Here is an 18,583-nt window from a genome sequence, read left to right on the forward strand (position 1 = left end):
GAGATAGTTAATTGTATTTCTCCTCAGGCATAATGTTAATCAGTGCACCACTGTCAATAATGAAAAGTATTGAACAGCCATTCACTTTCAGTGTAATGTTTGGACAATGTTTGAATGACTTTGGGGCTTTGGCATGTCGATATTTTCTCGATTGACATTTTTCTTCACAAGTGGCCAAACCAACATGTGCATGCTTTTGGCATGGTGGATTTAGGAATGTGGTGGAGGCTGGGCACACCGTTGCTTATGTGATTAAATAATCTTTTTTAGTGTTTCTCTATGCGTGCTGCGTAGGTAGGCACGATGTCCCTTTCGTGCATAAGTTAATAACACAATTATTCAAGCGCTGCCGCTTGACCTACCGCGCACTGTTGCGCTTCCTATTGGAATGGTTCTTTTACGTAATATATATAATGCTGTATCAAACAATTCCAAAATAAACAATTCCAAAAATAAACATTCAGAAGATCATCTCTTTGTATTAACAAGAATTTATGATTAGCTGTATTTGCATATGGTCAAATAATACGACATTACATTCATGTTGCATTATATTACATTATGAGCATTGCTCAACTTTTGATGACCACTTTCATATATATCTTATTTTACATTTTACATTGCCCGCCCAATGCATTTCGGGCCTCCAGGCCCTTCTTCAGGGGCTGTATCTAGAAAGATAATAACAAACATACATTTTATGAAGTCTAATAATGCTCCTTCAAGCATACATAGTCAGCAATCTATCACTGGTTACCACTATGTTACTACCTGCTTTCATACTACTGCTGATCATTAGAACATTGTGTTAATGTTAACTGCAATGATAAGGAGGTGAGAAATTGAAACAGGAAATGAGGTGGAATTACCAGTGCCTAGGAAAACGTAATGATGATAGAAAAAACCATGAGGAAATAAACCGGCAGGTGACCCAGAAAAAGTGCTCAAAAACTCGCTAATCACTCTAGGTCCCGAAAAATACCACTGTGTGCCAAAATTACCAACGTGTGGTGCTAGAGAAAACAAACAACTTCTGTACTGACCTTGTTGTTTGAAAGAAACAAATCGATACTAGATAAATGGGAAGCAGGATGCGTGCTGTGTCCTGCAATATACCGGTATCACATTAGCTCGAGTGAAATTGCCGTGAGGCATATATATATGCAAGAAACATGGTGGAACAAGCCATACCTTTTGATCCAACGCTGATACTTGGACTCGTGTTACTTGGAACCCGCAGTCTCCGTGGAGTTGCGGCAGGGATATCTCTGACTGCAAATAATGGGGAATGTGATTAGGACGCTTACAGAGCGGCCTTTGTTACCCGTTATAAAAATATTTAGGGAGTAAAATTTACCGTGAGTCAATGACGGTGCTCTCGGGTTCTGTCAACTCGCCCGTGTTCTTAATTACTTCCGCGTCTGAGGGTCGCGCATGCGTGCTCTATAAGAGGTGAGTAGATACTAAAAGCGGACTATCCGACAGTGAACGAATGAAACCCGGCGCCATCTTGGAGAAACAACCAAGAAGGGTCTAGAGTGCAGTGCTAAGCGAAACCGTGAAGAGGAAAGTGAATTAGGTGATGTAAGATAAAAAGTAACTACACAGAATCAGCAACTGAACAGAGTCAAAATGGAAAACATAATGGAGAATATTAGTGATCATTCATAGATGTGTATATACATAGATAACAGTTTTTGTGGCTATGTAAAAGAGTTTTAAATAGGCTCTGAGCCAACTGTCGCACGCAGGCGACTCATGAACAATATTTCATAAATAACATGCTAAATCCACTCTATCATTGATCCCTTTCGGATCCTGAGAATCTAGTTTTCTTATCCAAAAGATTTCTCTCTGTAGTAATGTTTTGGTTAGGTCCTTTCCTAGGGTGGGCTTCACTACCTCAAGTACCTGGAATTTTAACTGTGCTATGGTGTGTCTGTGGTTAGTCCAATGTACTGCTAGGCTGCTATTGGGGTTATTGTTGCGTATAGTGCTTTTGTGTTCTGATATACGAGTTTTGATTTTTCGCTCTGTCTTCCCCACGTACAACAGTCCGCAGGGGCATTTTATAGCATATATCAGGTTAGTGGAATTACAATCTGCATTATGTCTCGTTTTAATGGTTTGACCTGTGTATGGATGTTTCACATTGTCGCTCACGATGACATTGTTGCACTGTACACAGTTGTAGCATTTTCTTGTTCCTCGGTAGTTTTCTTTTGTACATTTTGATGATGATTTCAACATTTCTTTAATGTTTTTAGATCTCTTATACGCAAAAATTGGTTTTTCTTTGAATTCTCCTTGGAAATCATTTTCGTTGCTCAATAGATCCCAATGTTGGTTTATGCTCTTTTTTATCTGTTTTGAGCTTGTGGAGTATTTAGACACAAAGACTTGTCGTTTCATTTTGGGCTTGTCTGTAGGTGCGAGTAGTGAGTCTCTGGTCTTGCTGGCAATCTTAAGTTTAGTATCCTCCAGTAGTGATATGGGATATTGTTTTTCCAAATATTTCTCAGTGATTAATTCAATGTTGGTTTTCAGAGATTGAGAGTTAGTACATATCCTTTTAGCTCGCAGCATCTGCGAGTATGGTAAGTTTTCGATGAGATTCTTAGGGTGGAAGCTTTTGTACATCAGTGCTGTGTTTTTATCGGTGGCTTTGTGATATACCTCTGTGCTGATTTGAGTTCCATCTATACATACTAGCACATCTAAGAACGGTATCATCTTGGTCTCTATGGTTTGTGTGAATTGTAGGTTCTCATCATAAGTGTTGAGTTGTTGAATCTTTTGTTGCAAGAATTCTTTGTTGTTGTGCCATATTAGAAAAATATCATCTATATACCGACAATATATGGTTAAATTGTCAATCCATTCATTATCTGTTAATAGAAATGTCTCTTCAAATCTTGCCATGTAAGTATTGGCGTATGCAGGCGCCCCTGAAAATCCCATGGATGTGCCACGGTTTTGTAAGAAGAATGCATTTTCGTGTTTGAAATAAGCATGGTGAAGACAGAAATGAAGAAGTTCGAGTAAAAAAACTTTGTCTGCTCCGAGTTTTTCTTGTTTTAACAGGGCCCATTCAACCGCTTCAATGCCCCCAGTATGTGGGATCGAGGTATACAGTGCTTTTACGTCCAATGTGCATAATATCATGTTATCATTGGTTTCAACTGCTGCTGAAATTAGCAGCAGTTGAAACCAATGATAACATGATATTATGCACATTGGACGTAAAAGCACTGTATACCTCGATCCCACATACTGGGGGCATTGAAGCGGTTGAATGGGCCCTGTTAAAACAAGAAAAACTCGGAGCAGACAAAGTTTTTTTACTCGAACTTCTTCATTTCTGTCTTCACCATGCTTATTTCAAACACGAAAATGCATTCTTCTTACAAAACCGTGGCACATCCATGGGATTTTCAGGGGCGCCTGCATACGCCAATACTTACATGGCAAGATTTGAAGAGACATTTCTATTAACAGATAATGAATGGATTGACAATTTAACCATATATTGTCGGTATATAGATGATATTTTTCTAATATGGCACAACAACAAAGAATTCTTGCAACAAAAGATTCAACAACTCAACACTTATGATGAGAACCTACAATTCACACAAACCATAGAGACCAAGATGATACCGTTCTTAGATGTGCTAGTATGTATAGATGGAACTCAAATCAGCACAGAGGTATATCACAAAGCCACCGATAAAAACACAGCACTGATGTACAAAAGCTTCCACCCTAAGAATCTCATCGAAAACTTACCATACTCGCAGATGCTGCGAGCTAAAAGGATATGTACTAACTCTCAATCTCTGAAAACCAACATTGAATTAATCACTGAGAAATATTTGGAAAAACAATATCCCATATCACTACTGGAGGATACTAAACTTAAGATTGCCAGCAAGACCAGAGACTCACTACTCGCACCTACAGACAAGCCCAAAATGAAACGACAAGTCTTTGTGTCTAAATACTCCACAAGCTCAAAACAGATAAAAAAGAGCATAAACCAACATTGGGATCTATTGAGCAACGAAAATGATTTCCAAGGAGAATTCAAAGAAAAACCAATTTTTGCGTATAAGAGATCTAAAAACATTAAAGAAATGTTGAAATCATCATCAAAATGTACAAAAGAAAACTACCGAGGAACAAGAAAATGCTACAACTGTGTACAGTGCAACAATGTCATCGTGAGCGACAATGTGAAACATCCATACACAGGTCAAACCATTAAAACGAGACATAATGCAGATTGTAATTCCACTAACCTGATATATGCTATAAAATGCCCCTGCGGACTGTTGTACGTGGGGAAGACAGAGCGAAAAATCAAAACTCGTATATCAGAACACAAAAGCACTATACGCAACAATAACCCCAATAGCAGCCTAGCAGTACATTGGACTAACCACAGACACACCATAGCACAGTTAAAATTCCAGGTACTTGAGGTAGTGAAGCCCACCCTAGGAAAGGACCTAACCAAAACATTACTACAGAGAGAAATCTTTTGGATAAGAAAACTAGATTCTCAGGATCCGAAAGGGATCAATGATAGAGTGGATTTAGCATGTTATTTATGAAATATTGTTCATGAGTCGCCTGCGTGCGACAGTTGGCTCAGAGCCTATTTAAAACTCTTTTACATAGCCACAAAAACTGTTATCTATGTATATACACATCTATGAATGATCACTAATATTCTCCATTATGTTTTCCATTTTGACTCTGTTCAGTTGCTGATTCTGTGTAGTTACTTTTTATCTTACATCACCTAATTCACTTTCCTCTTCACGGTTTCGCTTAGCACTGCACTCTAGACCCTTCTTGGTTGTTTCTCCAAGATGGCGCCGGGTTTCATTCGTTCACTGTCGGATAGTCCGCTTTTAGTATCTACTCACCTCTTATAGAGCACGCATGCGCGACCCTCAGACGCGGAAGTAATTAAGAACACGGGCGAGTTGACAGAACCCGAGAGCACCGTCATTGACTCACGGTAAATTTTACTCCCTAAATATTTTTATAACGGGTAACAAAGGCCGCTCTGTAAGCGTCCTAATCACATTCCCCATTATTTGCAGTCAGAGATATCCCTGCCGCAACTCCACGGAGACTGCGGGTTCCAAGTAACACGAGTCCAAGTATCAGCGTTGGATCAAAAGGTATGGCTTGTTCCACCATGTTTCTTGCATATATATATGCCTCACGGCAATTTCACTCGAGCTAATGTGATACCGGTATATTGCAGGACACAGCACGCATCCTGCTTCCCATTTATCTAGTATCGATTTGTTTCTTTCAAACAACAAGGTCAGTACAGAAGTTGTTTGTTTTCTCTAGCACCACACGTTGGTAATTTTGGCACACAGTGGTATTTTTCGGGACCTAGAGTGATTAGCGAGTTTTTGAGCACTTTTTCTGGGTCACCTGCCGGTTTATTTCCTCATGGTTTTTTCTATCATCATTACGTTTTCCTAGGCACTGGTAATTCCACCTCATTTCCTGTTTCAATTTCTCACCTCCTTATCATTGCAGTTAACATTAACACAATGTTCTAATGATCAGCAGTAGTATGAAAGCAGGTAGTAACATAGTGGTAACCAGTGATAGATTGCTGACTATGTATGCTTGAAGGAGCATTATTAGACTTCATAAAATGTATGTTTGTTATTATCTTTCTAGATACAGCCCCTGAAGAAGGGCCTGGAGGCCCGAAATGCATTGGGCGGGCAATGTAAAATGTAAAATAAGATATATATGAAAGTGGTCATCAAAAGTTGAGCAATGCTCATAATGTAATATAATGCAACATGAATGTAATGTCGTATTATTTGACCATATGCAAATACAGCTAATCATAAATTCTTGTTAATACAAAGAGATGATCTTCTGAATGTTTATTTTTGGAATTGTTTATTTTGGAATTGTTTGATACAGCATTATATATATTACGTAAAAGAACCATTCCAATAGGAAGCGCAACAGTGCGCGGTAGGTCAAGCGGCAGCGCTTGAATAATGGTGGATTTAGGCCCAGATCTCTATACTGGGGTGAATGTATGTCATTGTTCTGCATTCTGTCCATAAATTGTTCGTTTTGTCTCTGTCACCCCGAGCGGGACAGGTATGCCAAGACGTGAGTCGTGTGCCCTTCATGCCACTGGAGTCAAGCTTTTTGGCTGATGAGGGGTGAAACCCTGAAACTGGTCCTAGAATGGTTGTTTCCATTCCAGGGCGGACCTGGCCTTGCAGTTCGGGCTGAACTGTTCCCATAGGGCGCAGGGTCAAGACTGATTAGCATATGGCTGGGTTCACACTGAAATGGCATGGGGAGCAAAAAAACTATGGATTTGGGCCCAGATCTCTGTACTGGGGTGAATGTATGACATTGTTCTGCATTCTGTCCATCAATTGAAATTTTTGCATTTGTCACCCCGAGTGGGATGGGTATTCCCATACGTGGGTCCTGTGCTCTCCATGCCACTGCAGTCAATCTATCCTGGCTGATGAGGGTTGAAACTCTGAAACCGGTACTAGGATGCTTGTTTCCAGTCCAGGGAGGACCTAGCCTGGCAGTTCTGGTGGGACTGTTCAAATTGGGCGCAGGGCCAAGACTGATTTGCATATGGCTGGGTTCACACTGGAATGGCATGGGGAGGAAAACAAAGATGGATTTAGGGACAGATCTCTGTACTGGGATGAATGTATAAAATTGTTCTGCATTCTGTCCATCAATTGTTCTTTTTGCATTTGTCACCCTGAGTGGGACGGGTATGCCCAGATGTGGGTCCAGTGCTCTCCATGCCAATGGAGTCAAGCTATTCTGGCTGATGAGGAGTAAAACCCTGAAACCCATCCTTGGATGGTTGTTTCCAGTCCAGAGAGGACCTGGCCTTGCAGTTCGGGCTAAACTGTTCCCATAGGGCACAGGGTCAAGACTGATCAGCATATGTCTGGGTTCACACTGGAATGGCATAGGGATCAAAAAAACTATGGATTTAAGCCCTAATCTCTGTACTATGGTGAATGTATGACATTGTTCTGAATTCTGTCCATCAATTGATATGTTTGCATTTGTCACCCCGAGTGGGACGGGTATGCCCAGACGTGGGTTCTGTGCTCTCCATGCCACTGCAGTCAATCTATCCTGGCTGATGAGGGTTGAAACCCTGAAACCGGTCCTAGCATGCTTGTTTCCAGTTCAGGGAGGACCTGGCCTGGCAGTTCAGGCTGGACTGTTCACATTGGGTGCAGGGTCAAGACTGATTAGCCTATGGCTGGGTTCAAACTGGAATGGCATGGGGAGCAAAAAAAAGATGGATTTAGGCTCAGATCTCTGTACTGGGGTGAATGTATGACATTGTCCTACATTCAGTCCATCAATTGTTCTTTTTGCTTTTCTGAGGTAAACATCAACGTGGCACAATCATTTTCATCACTTTCACGTGTCACAGGCACAGAAGAACTGTTTGAAAATGAGTTAGATGATGATCAACTTCGTTCAGTGTCGATTTGTCTTAACTGATATTGCCGCTTGGATTGTGGGTGTGTGCCGAACATTACTTCTGGAACGTTCTGGCGTCAAATTTCGCCTTCGCACCATGACACACTTACTTTTTCCTTTTCTTTGCTTTGCAAACTGTATCAAAATCATTCTCCTTCCCACACCCTTTACATATTTTTCCAATAGCAGTACATTTACCTTGGTGTGGAAACAAAATCAACATCTAAAACACAACTTCCTTTTATGAGCAGACACCACTTTGTGTCCTTCAGTCTTTGGTTTTGGCTTACTTTTCACACTCATGGGGGATTCATTCTGGGCACCTCCGGCATCCATGTCAGCAGCTTGTCTATCTGCATGCTCTTCAGGTCTGGCAGTCATTAACACTCACTCCAGACTAAGGGCCTAATTTCTGAGGCCTTGCATCAGTTTTGCCCTTCCGATGCGTCACTTTTTGTGACGCATCAGTGGCGTAAAACATGCCTCTTTGTAAACCCCTATGCTACATTATACCTGCGTCAGGTATAATGTATGCAGGGAGGGCGTTCCCCCGCAAAAAGCCTTGTAAAAGTGACGCAGTGAAATCTATGAGATTTCACTGCGTCACTTCTAGGACGCTGACGGAGACACTTTCACATGGGGCTTGCCCCATGTGAAAGGACGCATTGCTGGAGTTGTGTCACTTTTGTGACACACTCCAGCAATGCGTCACTTTTGCGCCATACAGATACATCAGAATACTGACGTATCTGTAACTCCTTGCGACATGATGCGTCATACAGTAAATATGACGCATAAGGTATGTTGCAAGGAGTGCGCACTGAGAAGTGACGCATCGCTGCTTTTACGCAGCGATGCGTCATTTCTCATAAATGAGACCCTAAGAGTTTCTCTCAGCATTTGTCGTCTCAATGAATCTGACAAACATTTGTCAATAACTCTCAGACACACAGCTTCTTCATCATTAAATTCATTGAACTTCCAATGTCTGATGAGTGTGTTGATTCTCTCCACAAATTAATCAATATTTTCACCAACTTTCTGGTGTTCTTGGTTGAAGATGTATTGTTTGTAATCAACATTTGTAAGTGTGTTGAACACTTCTTTAATCTGATGATATGTGACTTCTTCATCAGGTTTCAGCATTATCTTTATAACTTCTTTTACATCACCAGCAAGATTTTTGAGATACTTGACAATATTTTTGTTATCAGTCTCTTCACATGTATCAATGAAAAAATCAAATTTTTCTATCCATGCAGTCGATCCATCACCAAAATTTTGCTTTTAGGCTATCAAACGGTAATGGTAATTTCAGAACTGCGGCAGTATTGTAACCATTTCTAGGGATAGTTGATGATATTTGAGGTTGAGTTCTCACTGGCTTACTTGGCTGTTCATCTTGGACCTGTTTGTGTGAGCCATCTCAAAGGCCTTGAAATGTGGTGGCCTCTGGACCATCCTTGATGACTTTTGGAAAGATGATCTTGGTCTTTGTCTCCATTGCAAAGCAGCTTTTCACTATTTAAAAGATATCTGCGACCATTCTAATTGTCGCTCACTGCATATGTTCCTGTTCCGACTACCTTCACGGCCTTCAGTCAGCTTGACAGGACACACCAGTGTCATAAGTACAACCCCTGTGCTTTGCTTGGGTTGCTGCAAATGGCACTGAGGTTGTACCAGCTCACTTTACTTAGTTTCTAGTGAGTAAATAACTGTTTTATTCTTTGGCATCTCTTTGACCGCAATTTGTCTTCACCACTTTCAAAATGTAATATTATTTGGCAATTTGTGGTTATCAATAGCTGCTCTTTCAAAACCTGGTTGTATCAGCCATCAGCGTTAGCACAGATTACATATCACTCTACATTGCGTAGCAGCGTGGTACCTTTACGTACGGGCTGATCAGCAGGTTCTCGGTCACCGATATGTAGATTTCTTTGCAATGCTTTAGTTTTTTCAACTTCTTTACAGTGACTAACGTTGAGCTTTGACTCCACATGCTCTAAGAGTCGGTTCCACACTTGAACTGCTCCACGCGCTTACTTGAACACGAACAAACGGACTTAGGTTACGTATTTTTTCGTTTTCGGACATTACTTAGGCCTGGGAACTTCCCCTTGCATCCAGCGCAATACACTCGATCACCGATCTTGGATTCTAGCAACACAGTTTTCTGAGCTTTTCATGTTACAAACCCCTGATGAAGTTCTGATTGTGAGAATGAATTGTGATGGCTGAGCGGTTTATGTTTTCAACTTATGGAAAGACTTGAGTTAAAATAAAAGCGTTTGATACAACAAAAGTGTTCTGGATTTCATTGCCTGGTGTACCCCCACTTGTAGTGGCACACACGAGCAGTTTGCTTGGTCTACGGTAAACTCTCTGGCAGAGCACTGTTGATCTTTGGGTTAATTATCCCCTAGCTCATCATCAGTTGTGGTTTCCTTCTCAGCCAGGGTACCTGCTAATCACTACGCCACACATGGAGCTTAATTTACACGTCTTTATTCATCTGCGTGGAACTGGGAACTTAACATTCAGCCTTCACTGCATTCCACTCTAACAATTATGTCACCGTTCAACAAAGTCCATCAGGAGTCAAAAGGTTTGTATTATTTTTAAAGTGCAAGACACTACACATAGGATCGATGCCATGTCCTACTTTAAACATGCTTACCCAATTGAAGACATGTAAAATGTGCACTGCTTGTGGCCAGTATTTCTACAATTATTTATGGGGGAAGAACCTCAACCCATACTCATTAGAGATAATCAGGTTGCATGGGGCAAAATGAGTCTTTTTTCAACATCTTTGTATTGGCTGGTGTTAGGAGTCAGTCCTGCCTTGATGCTAGTAAAGGTCCAACAGTTTTTCACCCAGACAAATCACCTGCTCAAAGCCGGCAAAGTGTGGATGAAACTCTGGAAATAAATGCTGAACAAAAGAGGAGGCTGTTGTGGAAGCACCTATTCCCGCCTGTTATTCCCCTCCAAACTTGTAATTAATAGTAATTTCATGATACTCCTTGAAACTTACAAGTGGTAATGGTAGTTCCTGTGGACAGGGGGAGGATCAGGACACAGATCAAACTTTTGACCATTTTTAACGGGTCCCAATATATGCTATCATACAATACTCACATCACTGAGGTTGGCTGCATTGATTCGTGCTCGAGAGAACTCTGGTAGGCCAAGTGTAGTTGTATAGTGATGAAGACTGTCCTCTCCTGCTGCTTTATACAGACGCTACATCAGAAGAGCAAAAGAGATGAGTTTAACAATGACGATCTGGGATAATAATATAATATCAAAGAAAGAGTACTCAAACTTGACCTAGCAGTCTAGCTTGTGTTCGAGAATATGGTGCTTTATAGTATTTTATAGGAGAGACAGATTTATTTGCCAAACTCTGCCATATTTTATTACAAAACACAAGGAAATACAGATGTACATAAGTAAGGGTTACACACTTGAAAGAAAAAATAATTCTTCATGTGTCAGACCTCTGCTATCCTACCAACAGTTTGTGCTCACTAGTGCCCCCACGATAATGGGAATTATTACAGCAACAAGCCCCACACAAGAACAGCATCAACAACTGCAACAATAATAATAATATTGCTCCTACCCTCTTTTCCCTATATATCAATGAAAACATTGACTATCTCAATTTCAGCACAAACGATGCCCCAAGAATAGCACAAGAGAAACATCCCAGCATTGATCTTTGTAGATGATACACTGCTCATTTCGAACACACCTTTGGGGCACCAATCCCTTATGGATATGTTGTGCACTTTCATGAGGCTCAGGGACTGGAGCTGAATCCACAAAAACCAAATACATGATTTTAACTCCATAAACAGCATAAACTACAAAAGCCGAATTTGATTCTGGGCAATACTATTATATAAAACGTCACTAACTTTGAATATTTAGGTGTCATATTATGAAGTAATATGTCGTGGTCACCACAAATCAATATGAGTAAATTAGCCCAACAATATAGTGTGTTGACTATTTTAAAACATTTTGACGAAACAGGCCTTAGGCATGTTTCACCAACATTGCAGGTTTATAAGGCAAAAAGCCCTGGGTGTTGCAAAATACGGCACAGAACTATGGGATTCCAATAAAGTATAAGACCTGACTAGAGTCAAGAATACATTTTTAAGGTCACTGATAAAATTGCCCCAAAGCTCTCCAATACTGCCATTACACCTTGATGTGGCTATGAAGAGTGATAAGGACATCATTATTTTCAGGCCTATCTCATATTGCTGTAGAATTTGTTCTAACAGAAGCCTCGCAGCATACAAAAAGTATTAAATCTGGACCAGGCTTGCACCATCCCTTGGCTTTAATCAGTGAAGACATGGTGGGACATCTTGGGGATGAATGAATTGTGAACCAACCCTGGGTCTGTAAGTAGAGAGAAGGGGAATCTGATAAAAAACGCTACTGGTTGCATGTTCAGGAGTCATGGCTCCAATCAGTTCTCCCGTGGAGTAGCACTGATTACTTTCTGGATTTTAAAGAGTGAGCTGGTACTAGAGCCCTCTTTAGGTGCTATCTATCCTCTGGTAGAAAGACAACTATATATAAAATTCAGACATGGAGTCTTACCACTGAAAAGATTCACATGCCAGTGGTCTTCTAATAGTGTGCTACCTGTAGAAGATCAGTGCCCACTGTGTCAGCTGACAAGTGTGACAGAGGTCCACTATCTCTTTTTTTGCCCTTATTATGCAAGGCAAAGAATAAAGTGCCTAGTTACAATCTGTAGACTCCTTGGTGTTTTCCAATACACGGTGGCCTTACAATTACTTATAACTAATTCCAGAGGCCCAAGTGTATTTAGTGTGGCTTGTTATTTGTATGCGACATGGCATCGACGGATAAAGATTATCTACAACTAGTTTAAAGTATGGGCCCGATTCACAGAACTAATTTAAGACAAAATCCTAAACTTACTACTTTTGGTATTCATAGAATGCACTTAGTACTTTTGGTATTCACAGAATGCACTTACTACTTTTGGTATTCACAGAATGGATTTACGACTACGAACTTTACGTCCGCACTCGGGGCGGAAATTCCGGCCCAGAGGCAGAGCTTCCGGCTTGGAGGCGGAGCTTGCGGCCTGGAGGCGGAACTTCCGGCCCAGAGGTGGAGATTTTAGCCATGGCTAAATCCCCACCTCTGAGCCGGAAGCTCCGCCTCCAAGCCGGAAGCTCCGCCTCTGGGCCATAAGCTCCACCTCCAAGCTGGAAGCTCCGCCTCCGGGCCGGAATTTCCGGCCGGAGTGCGGACGTAACGTTAGGAGTCGTAACTCCATTCTGTGAATACCAAAAGTAGTAAGTGCATTCTGTGAATACCAAAAGTAGTAAGTTTAGGATTTTGTCTTAAATTAAATCTGTGAATCTGGCCCTCTGTTTTTTAGGTCTCGACTATTCTATCCCACAGGGATAGATAGGCGAGAATTATAGTAAGCACTTTAAAAACTCTACCAAACTTGCGGATCACGCACAGTTCATGTGAGCTATGCGCGTGCACAAACCAGCCACGTCACACCACCATTTGTATGTGCCTCGCATCAGACTTCAAAGGATCCGCTCCCCCGCCCCCGAATCAGACTTCAAAGGAATGCGCTCCCGCTCCGCTCCCCCGCCCACCGCCACAGCAATGCCAGGAGCTTGTTGTTGTTTGTTCACCCCCATGGATCACCATGATTACTTGTGGCATACAAACTTCTCCCATTATAAGCTCTGCAAGCAAGTGTTCGTGTTTCCTTTCCCTTAATCAGCGCAGCGCCTCTTCACGGCCGCCCGCTTCATCTTTCACACTAGACCACTTACATTTTTTATCGTATTTCCTGATTAGTGCCCACATAGGTACATGCGACAATGCGCTAGTCCTTCCATCTTAAACTTGGTATTCCTTGCATTACAACCAAAATAAACACAGAGACAACAGAGGAATTTCTATTTGCCAGAGCTGACTCTGCTCTGATGCTCCACAACGTGCTGCCACTCTGCACCACACATTAAATGTGGCCACTGCATGGTGTCGGCAACAAAAGGCAGAACCACTCCTCCTATAAACGTAGCAGGTCTGTGCTGCTTCTTCAACCATGGCCTGGGCTTTAATCAACATGCAAGCATTCCCATAATGTACGAAGTCACCTTTATTTAGTTTCAGCTACAGCCCCCTCCCACCCACCCCCCCAGTAACAGATTTGCTTTCGGCGTGAGGCGATGTTTTGGGTTTTGTTTTAGTCTAGCTTCCCCGCATTTGTTAGTCCACATTATTCTTCACGCCACACATTGCTGCACGCCTCACACTGCTGCACGCCACACACTGCTGTATGCCACACACTGCTGCACGCCTCACACTGCTGCATGCCTCACACTGCAGCATTACTCACACTGCTGCATGCTGCACACTACCGCACGATTCACACTGCTGCACGCCTCACACTGCTGCACGCCTCACACTGCTGCATGCCTCACACTGCTGCACGCTGCACACTGCTGCATTACTCACACTGCTGCATTACTCAAACTGCTGCATTACTCACACTGCTGCACGCTACACACTGCTGCACGCACACACTGCTGCATGCCACAAACTGCTGCATGCCACACACTGCTGCACGCCACACACTGCTGCACGCCTCACACTGCTGCACGCCTCACGCCACCACCACATCACTCAGGGACACCACCATATCACTCTAGGACACCACCACATCACTCTGGGACACCACCACATCACTCTGGGACACCACCACATCACTCAGGGACACCACCACATCACTCAGGGGCATCATCACATCACTCACAGACACCACCACATCACTCACGGAACACCACCACATCACTCACGGAACACTACCACATCACTCACGGAACACTACCACATCACTCACGGCACACCACCACATCACTCTGGGGCATCACTCAGGGGCACCACCACATCACTCAGGGACACCACCACATCACTCACAGACACCACCACATAACTCACAGACATCACCACTTCACTCAAAGACACCACGACATCACTCTGGGACACCACCACATTACTCTGGGACACCACCACATCACTCTGGGACACCACCACGTCACTCAGCCCAACCACAACAGCATCACTCAGCACCACAACAGCATCACTCAGCACCACAACAGCACTGTCCTTGCTTTCTACCAACAAGCATTGCCATAGCCAATAGGACTCCCATTAGGATAGTGTAAGCTATTGGCTTTGTGAATAATAATGCTATTAATTTATATATTTTCAAAGCCAACACATATTAGAAAAAATTGTCATTTACAATACCAATAGCTCACACTTTCCTAATGCGAGACCTATTGCATTGCAAATGCTTGTTTAATATGATACTAATGATACATTTGTTGATATATTTGTATATATGCACCAAACCTCCGTCCAAGAAAAGAGACAGTGACCCAGGAGGAAACGGTAGGAAACATTATTTAATTAGCACAGATGCGAATGCATTTCGGCAGCCTTCTGCCTTCTTCAGCGCCCAAAACGACCCGTGGGTAAAGTCTCATGCTGCAAGTCAGTCCCTCATTTGAACGCTTGCTAATGCAAGCCAGCTCCGCCCCCAGTAATCAACTCCACGCACCTGTGAGCAGTCCCGAGTGTGGCGCAGGACTGCAAGTCCCAGAATACAGCGTAGTGAAGTCCGGGACCATCGGTGCAGGAGTAGAACACAAGTAGTGATAATGTCATTCCGGGGGGGCAGGGAACAGCGTGAGCCCCAAGGAAACTGTGATGAAAGTCCCGCTTTGGTGTGCCAACTGTCCAGTGTCACCTCCGGTCCCCCAATACCACCACAGCCACCTCGACCAAAGAGTCAATGAAACAGGGGATGAACCACAGTGTGCTCTACCCGGCATGGGATTAGTAATCCCAAAACTGCTTTCCTTTCTCCTTGGTTTTAATGGCGGGCTGCCAGCCTTTCCAACCAACGCTGGTGAACAAAGACGAACTACTAGAGTCCAGGTCCCAGTGAAGCCGGTTGCCCAAAGCGCGGCGGGGGTCTCTGTAAAGCGTCCCTGGGTGACGCTGTAATTGATGCACCAAACCTCCTTCCAAGAAAAAACAGTGACCCAGGAGGAAACGGTAGGAAACACTATTTAATTAGCACATATATTTGTATATATATGTATACATTTTACCTTTTTTTTTATTTATGTTAAATGCTATATTTGTATCCTACATTATAAATTGATTTTTATATGGTGCTTTATCGGCCTAGTCCCTGAAATAAACATATTGGGAGAAGAGTGTAAAGTATCTATAAAGTGCTTCAAGTCTGTATTTTTCCTGTCAATGACAAGTTATGACATCAAAACTAACCTTTTACCAGGAAAATATGCTACCCTACTAAACAATTACTACTCGCGTCACAGTGGCACCTTGTGCCATCTGACAGACAGCAGCCATCCATCTTCCCATACAAAAACAAAGAGAAAGAGGTATGGTGGGATACTTAATCCAATGCAGTATTTTTAAATCTTGTTTTATCATTATTGTTGTTACTACTATTATCATATTGCTTAACTACTTGTGGTAGTAGCAGCAATAGTAGTAGCATTACAATTTACTTTAAGTTTATAATTATTGTGTGAAGCCCAGCGGGGTTCAAGTCATCATCACTACTATTCAGCTTTTCAAACCCATTTTGCATGTGCACTCTATGGACAACACGATCCTCCCACCACCATGAATAGGGGCATACACTTTAGTGGATCATGCAATCTCATACAACCACCCTGAAAAATGGAACAAACTTCTTTTAAATATGTGTCGGAAACAGAAGCCTCTTACTCTAATGAACTGATAACTACCTTCCTAACGTTAGAACTGCAACCAAACTTTAGTACGCTGGTCATAAAGAATAGGACAAAACTCTCAAACCATTCAAAGGGGGCTTCTGAAACCTTCCGACTTGCTAAGTTTCAGAAAATGTAATATTACTCTGAAGGAGGGAACTACCAAACACTACAGGGAAAAACATCAAATCAATTTCTACCACAAGATCCAACCCAACATTGAAGCAGAAGGCCTCCAAATATCACCAGGAGAAACCTCAGACCTTCTTAGCCTAAGAAATTCAGCAACAATCCGAGATAGGGGGCTTCTGAAACCTTCCGACTTACTAAGTTTCAGAAAATGTAATATTGCTCTGAAGGAGGGAACCACCAAACACTACAGGCAAAAACATCAAATCAACTTCTTCCAGGAGATCCAACACAATGTTGAAACAGAAGGCCTCCAAAAATCACCAGGAGAACCCTCAGACCTCTTAGCCTAAGAAATTCAACATCACTTGAAGATGCAGTACCATGAAACATCACTGGTTAACCTTAACACATCTCCTGTGAGAGAAGTAAGCCATAGAACACCACCAGGAAAACCTCACACCTTTGGTATCTAGGAGACACAGCATCAATCCAAAATGGGGATCCCTTAACAAGAAAGAGGAAGTTCAAACCCTCTCAGATTAAATTATCCATTACCACTCTTAAGAAAGGAAACCACACAACACTTTCAGAAGAAACCTGAACTACTCAGTGTATAAAATGTTTAGCACCTCTAATAGATAGAAAGCCACCCAATACCACAGATAATGATATTTGAGTAAGCAAGATGATAGCAATTGATAAGTAGTATCCTCATAAGAAACAAACTTGAGGAATTAATTGTAAACTTGTCTCATTTGACATAGGTATCATGCAGATTTTGTTTCAGGACTAGCTTTATTAGTGCATTGCTGCTACAGAACGACTAAAATAATCAGTTTTGACAGGGTTGTGGGTGCTTTGCTCACTGCAAGAGAATTAAATCTCCTCTGCTGTTTTAATCTGAGTGGGCACTTTGTAGTAATGTTTTTGCAACATGCAGCTGAATATGGACCCACCACCTACTTTTCTACAGGTTCCTGGTGAGTTTGTCACACATCCTTAAGTAATAGGTGGTATGAACATATTGTGCGATAACAAGCCATTCCATCATAATGCATCACACAGGAAACATGTATATCATAGTGTCACATTGTGTGTGTGTCATTCTTCTGGAATGCTACCATGTTTATTGAGTGTGTGAGGTAGTGGCATTGTGTTTTCAGCAAATATTGGCTGATGGTTCAAGTGCTCAAACCTTAGTGTCTGTGAATACATAACCTATTTACCTTACTTCTGTTTCTGTTAACTCTTCAGTTTGGTAATGAGTACCATCTAGCTGTGGGCACTTGTTGCCAATTATACATGTAAGGGAAACTAAGGAGAGCATTCACATTGTCAAGAGCCGCAAGCGTCAATAACTTGATCACAGATTGTTTGTTACATTTGCCATTTGAAATCAATGGCACTTAGTCACAGTGGGTACTTCAGATATTGCTACTGCTATTTCACATTTCATGTGATGAATGTGAAGGACCTTAAGTATGGCAAAGATAACAGTAGGAACTTTGAATTTGGAAAATGCCAGCAGACCTAAAGGAAGATGGGGTTCACCTTTTCTGGAAAGGCTCAATAAGTCCACCAAGGTTTTTGAGAGGGATGGTTTTCGCACTGAGCCCTGAAGGGTGTCTGGCATCTGGCATGAGTCATGAAAAGCACATGGGGTCTGGCATGAGTCATGAAGGGCACATGGGGTCTGGCATGAGTCATGAAGGGCACATGGGATCTGGCAAGAGTAACAGAAGGGTGCACAATTTATTATGAGGTGGTTGGTATGCACCTTCCCTTGAGAGGAAGGTAAGGCAGTGTGCTATGCAGAAAAAGATCAAAACAGTTTGGTGCCCAAAACTAATCTCTTATCTGCCCTATGATGCAGGATAAAATGATGTGTCCCATTCATGTTGAAGTGGTAGCGTCCATGTTTGTCATCACAGTGAATGAGTATTTAGTAGGTGACCAGAGGTTAAAGTAGACTCAGTGAATTCTACTGTAGTTGTAAAATTCATGTTCACTCATGTTATCCATAGGAAGTGGATTGCAGCCTG

General features: G+C 42.2%; 1 protein-coding gene across 1 annotated transcript in view; it reads right to left on the bottom strand.

Moving 5' to 3' along the window:
• Window positions 1-18,583, bottom strand: part of NRAP (nebulin related anchoring protein) — a 417,859-nt gene that overhangs the window by 63,904 nt on the left and 335,372 nt on the right. The window contains exon 33 of the mRNA XM_078643841.1: window positions 10,684-10,788. Coding sequence (XP_078499967.1) covers window positions 10,684-10,788 — 105 coding nt within the window. The remainder of the gene's footprint in view (window positions 1-10,683; window positions 10,789-18,583) is intronic.

Source organism: Lissotriton helveticus, chromosome 5_1 (genome assembly GCF_964261635.1).
Source record: "Lissotriton helveticus chromosome 5_1, aLisHel1.1, whole genome shotgun sequence".
NCBI classification, from domain to species: Eukaryota; Metazoa; Chordata; class Amphibia; order Caudata; family Salamandridae; genus Lissotriton; species Lissotriton helveticus.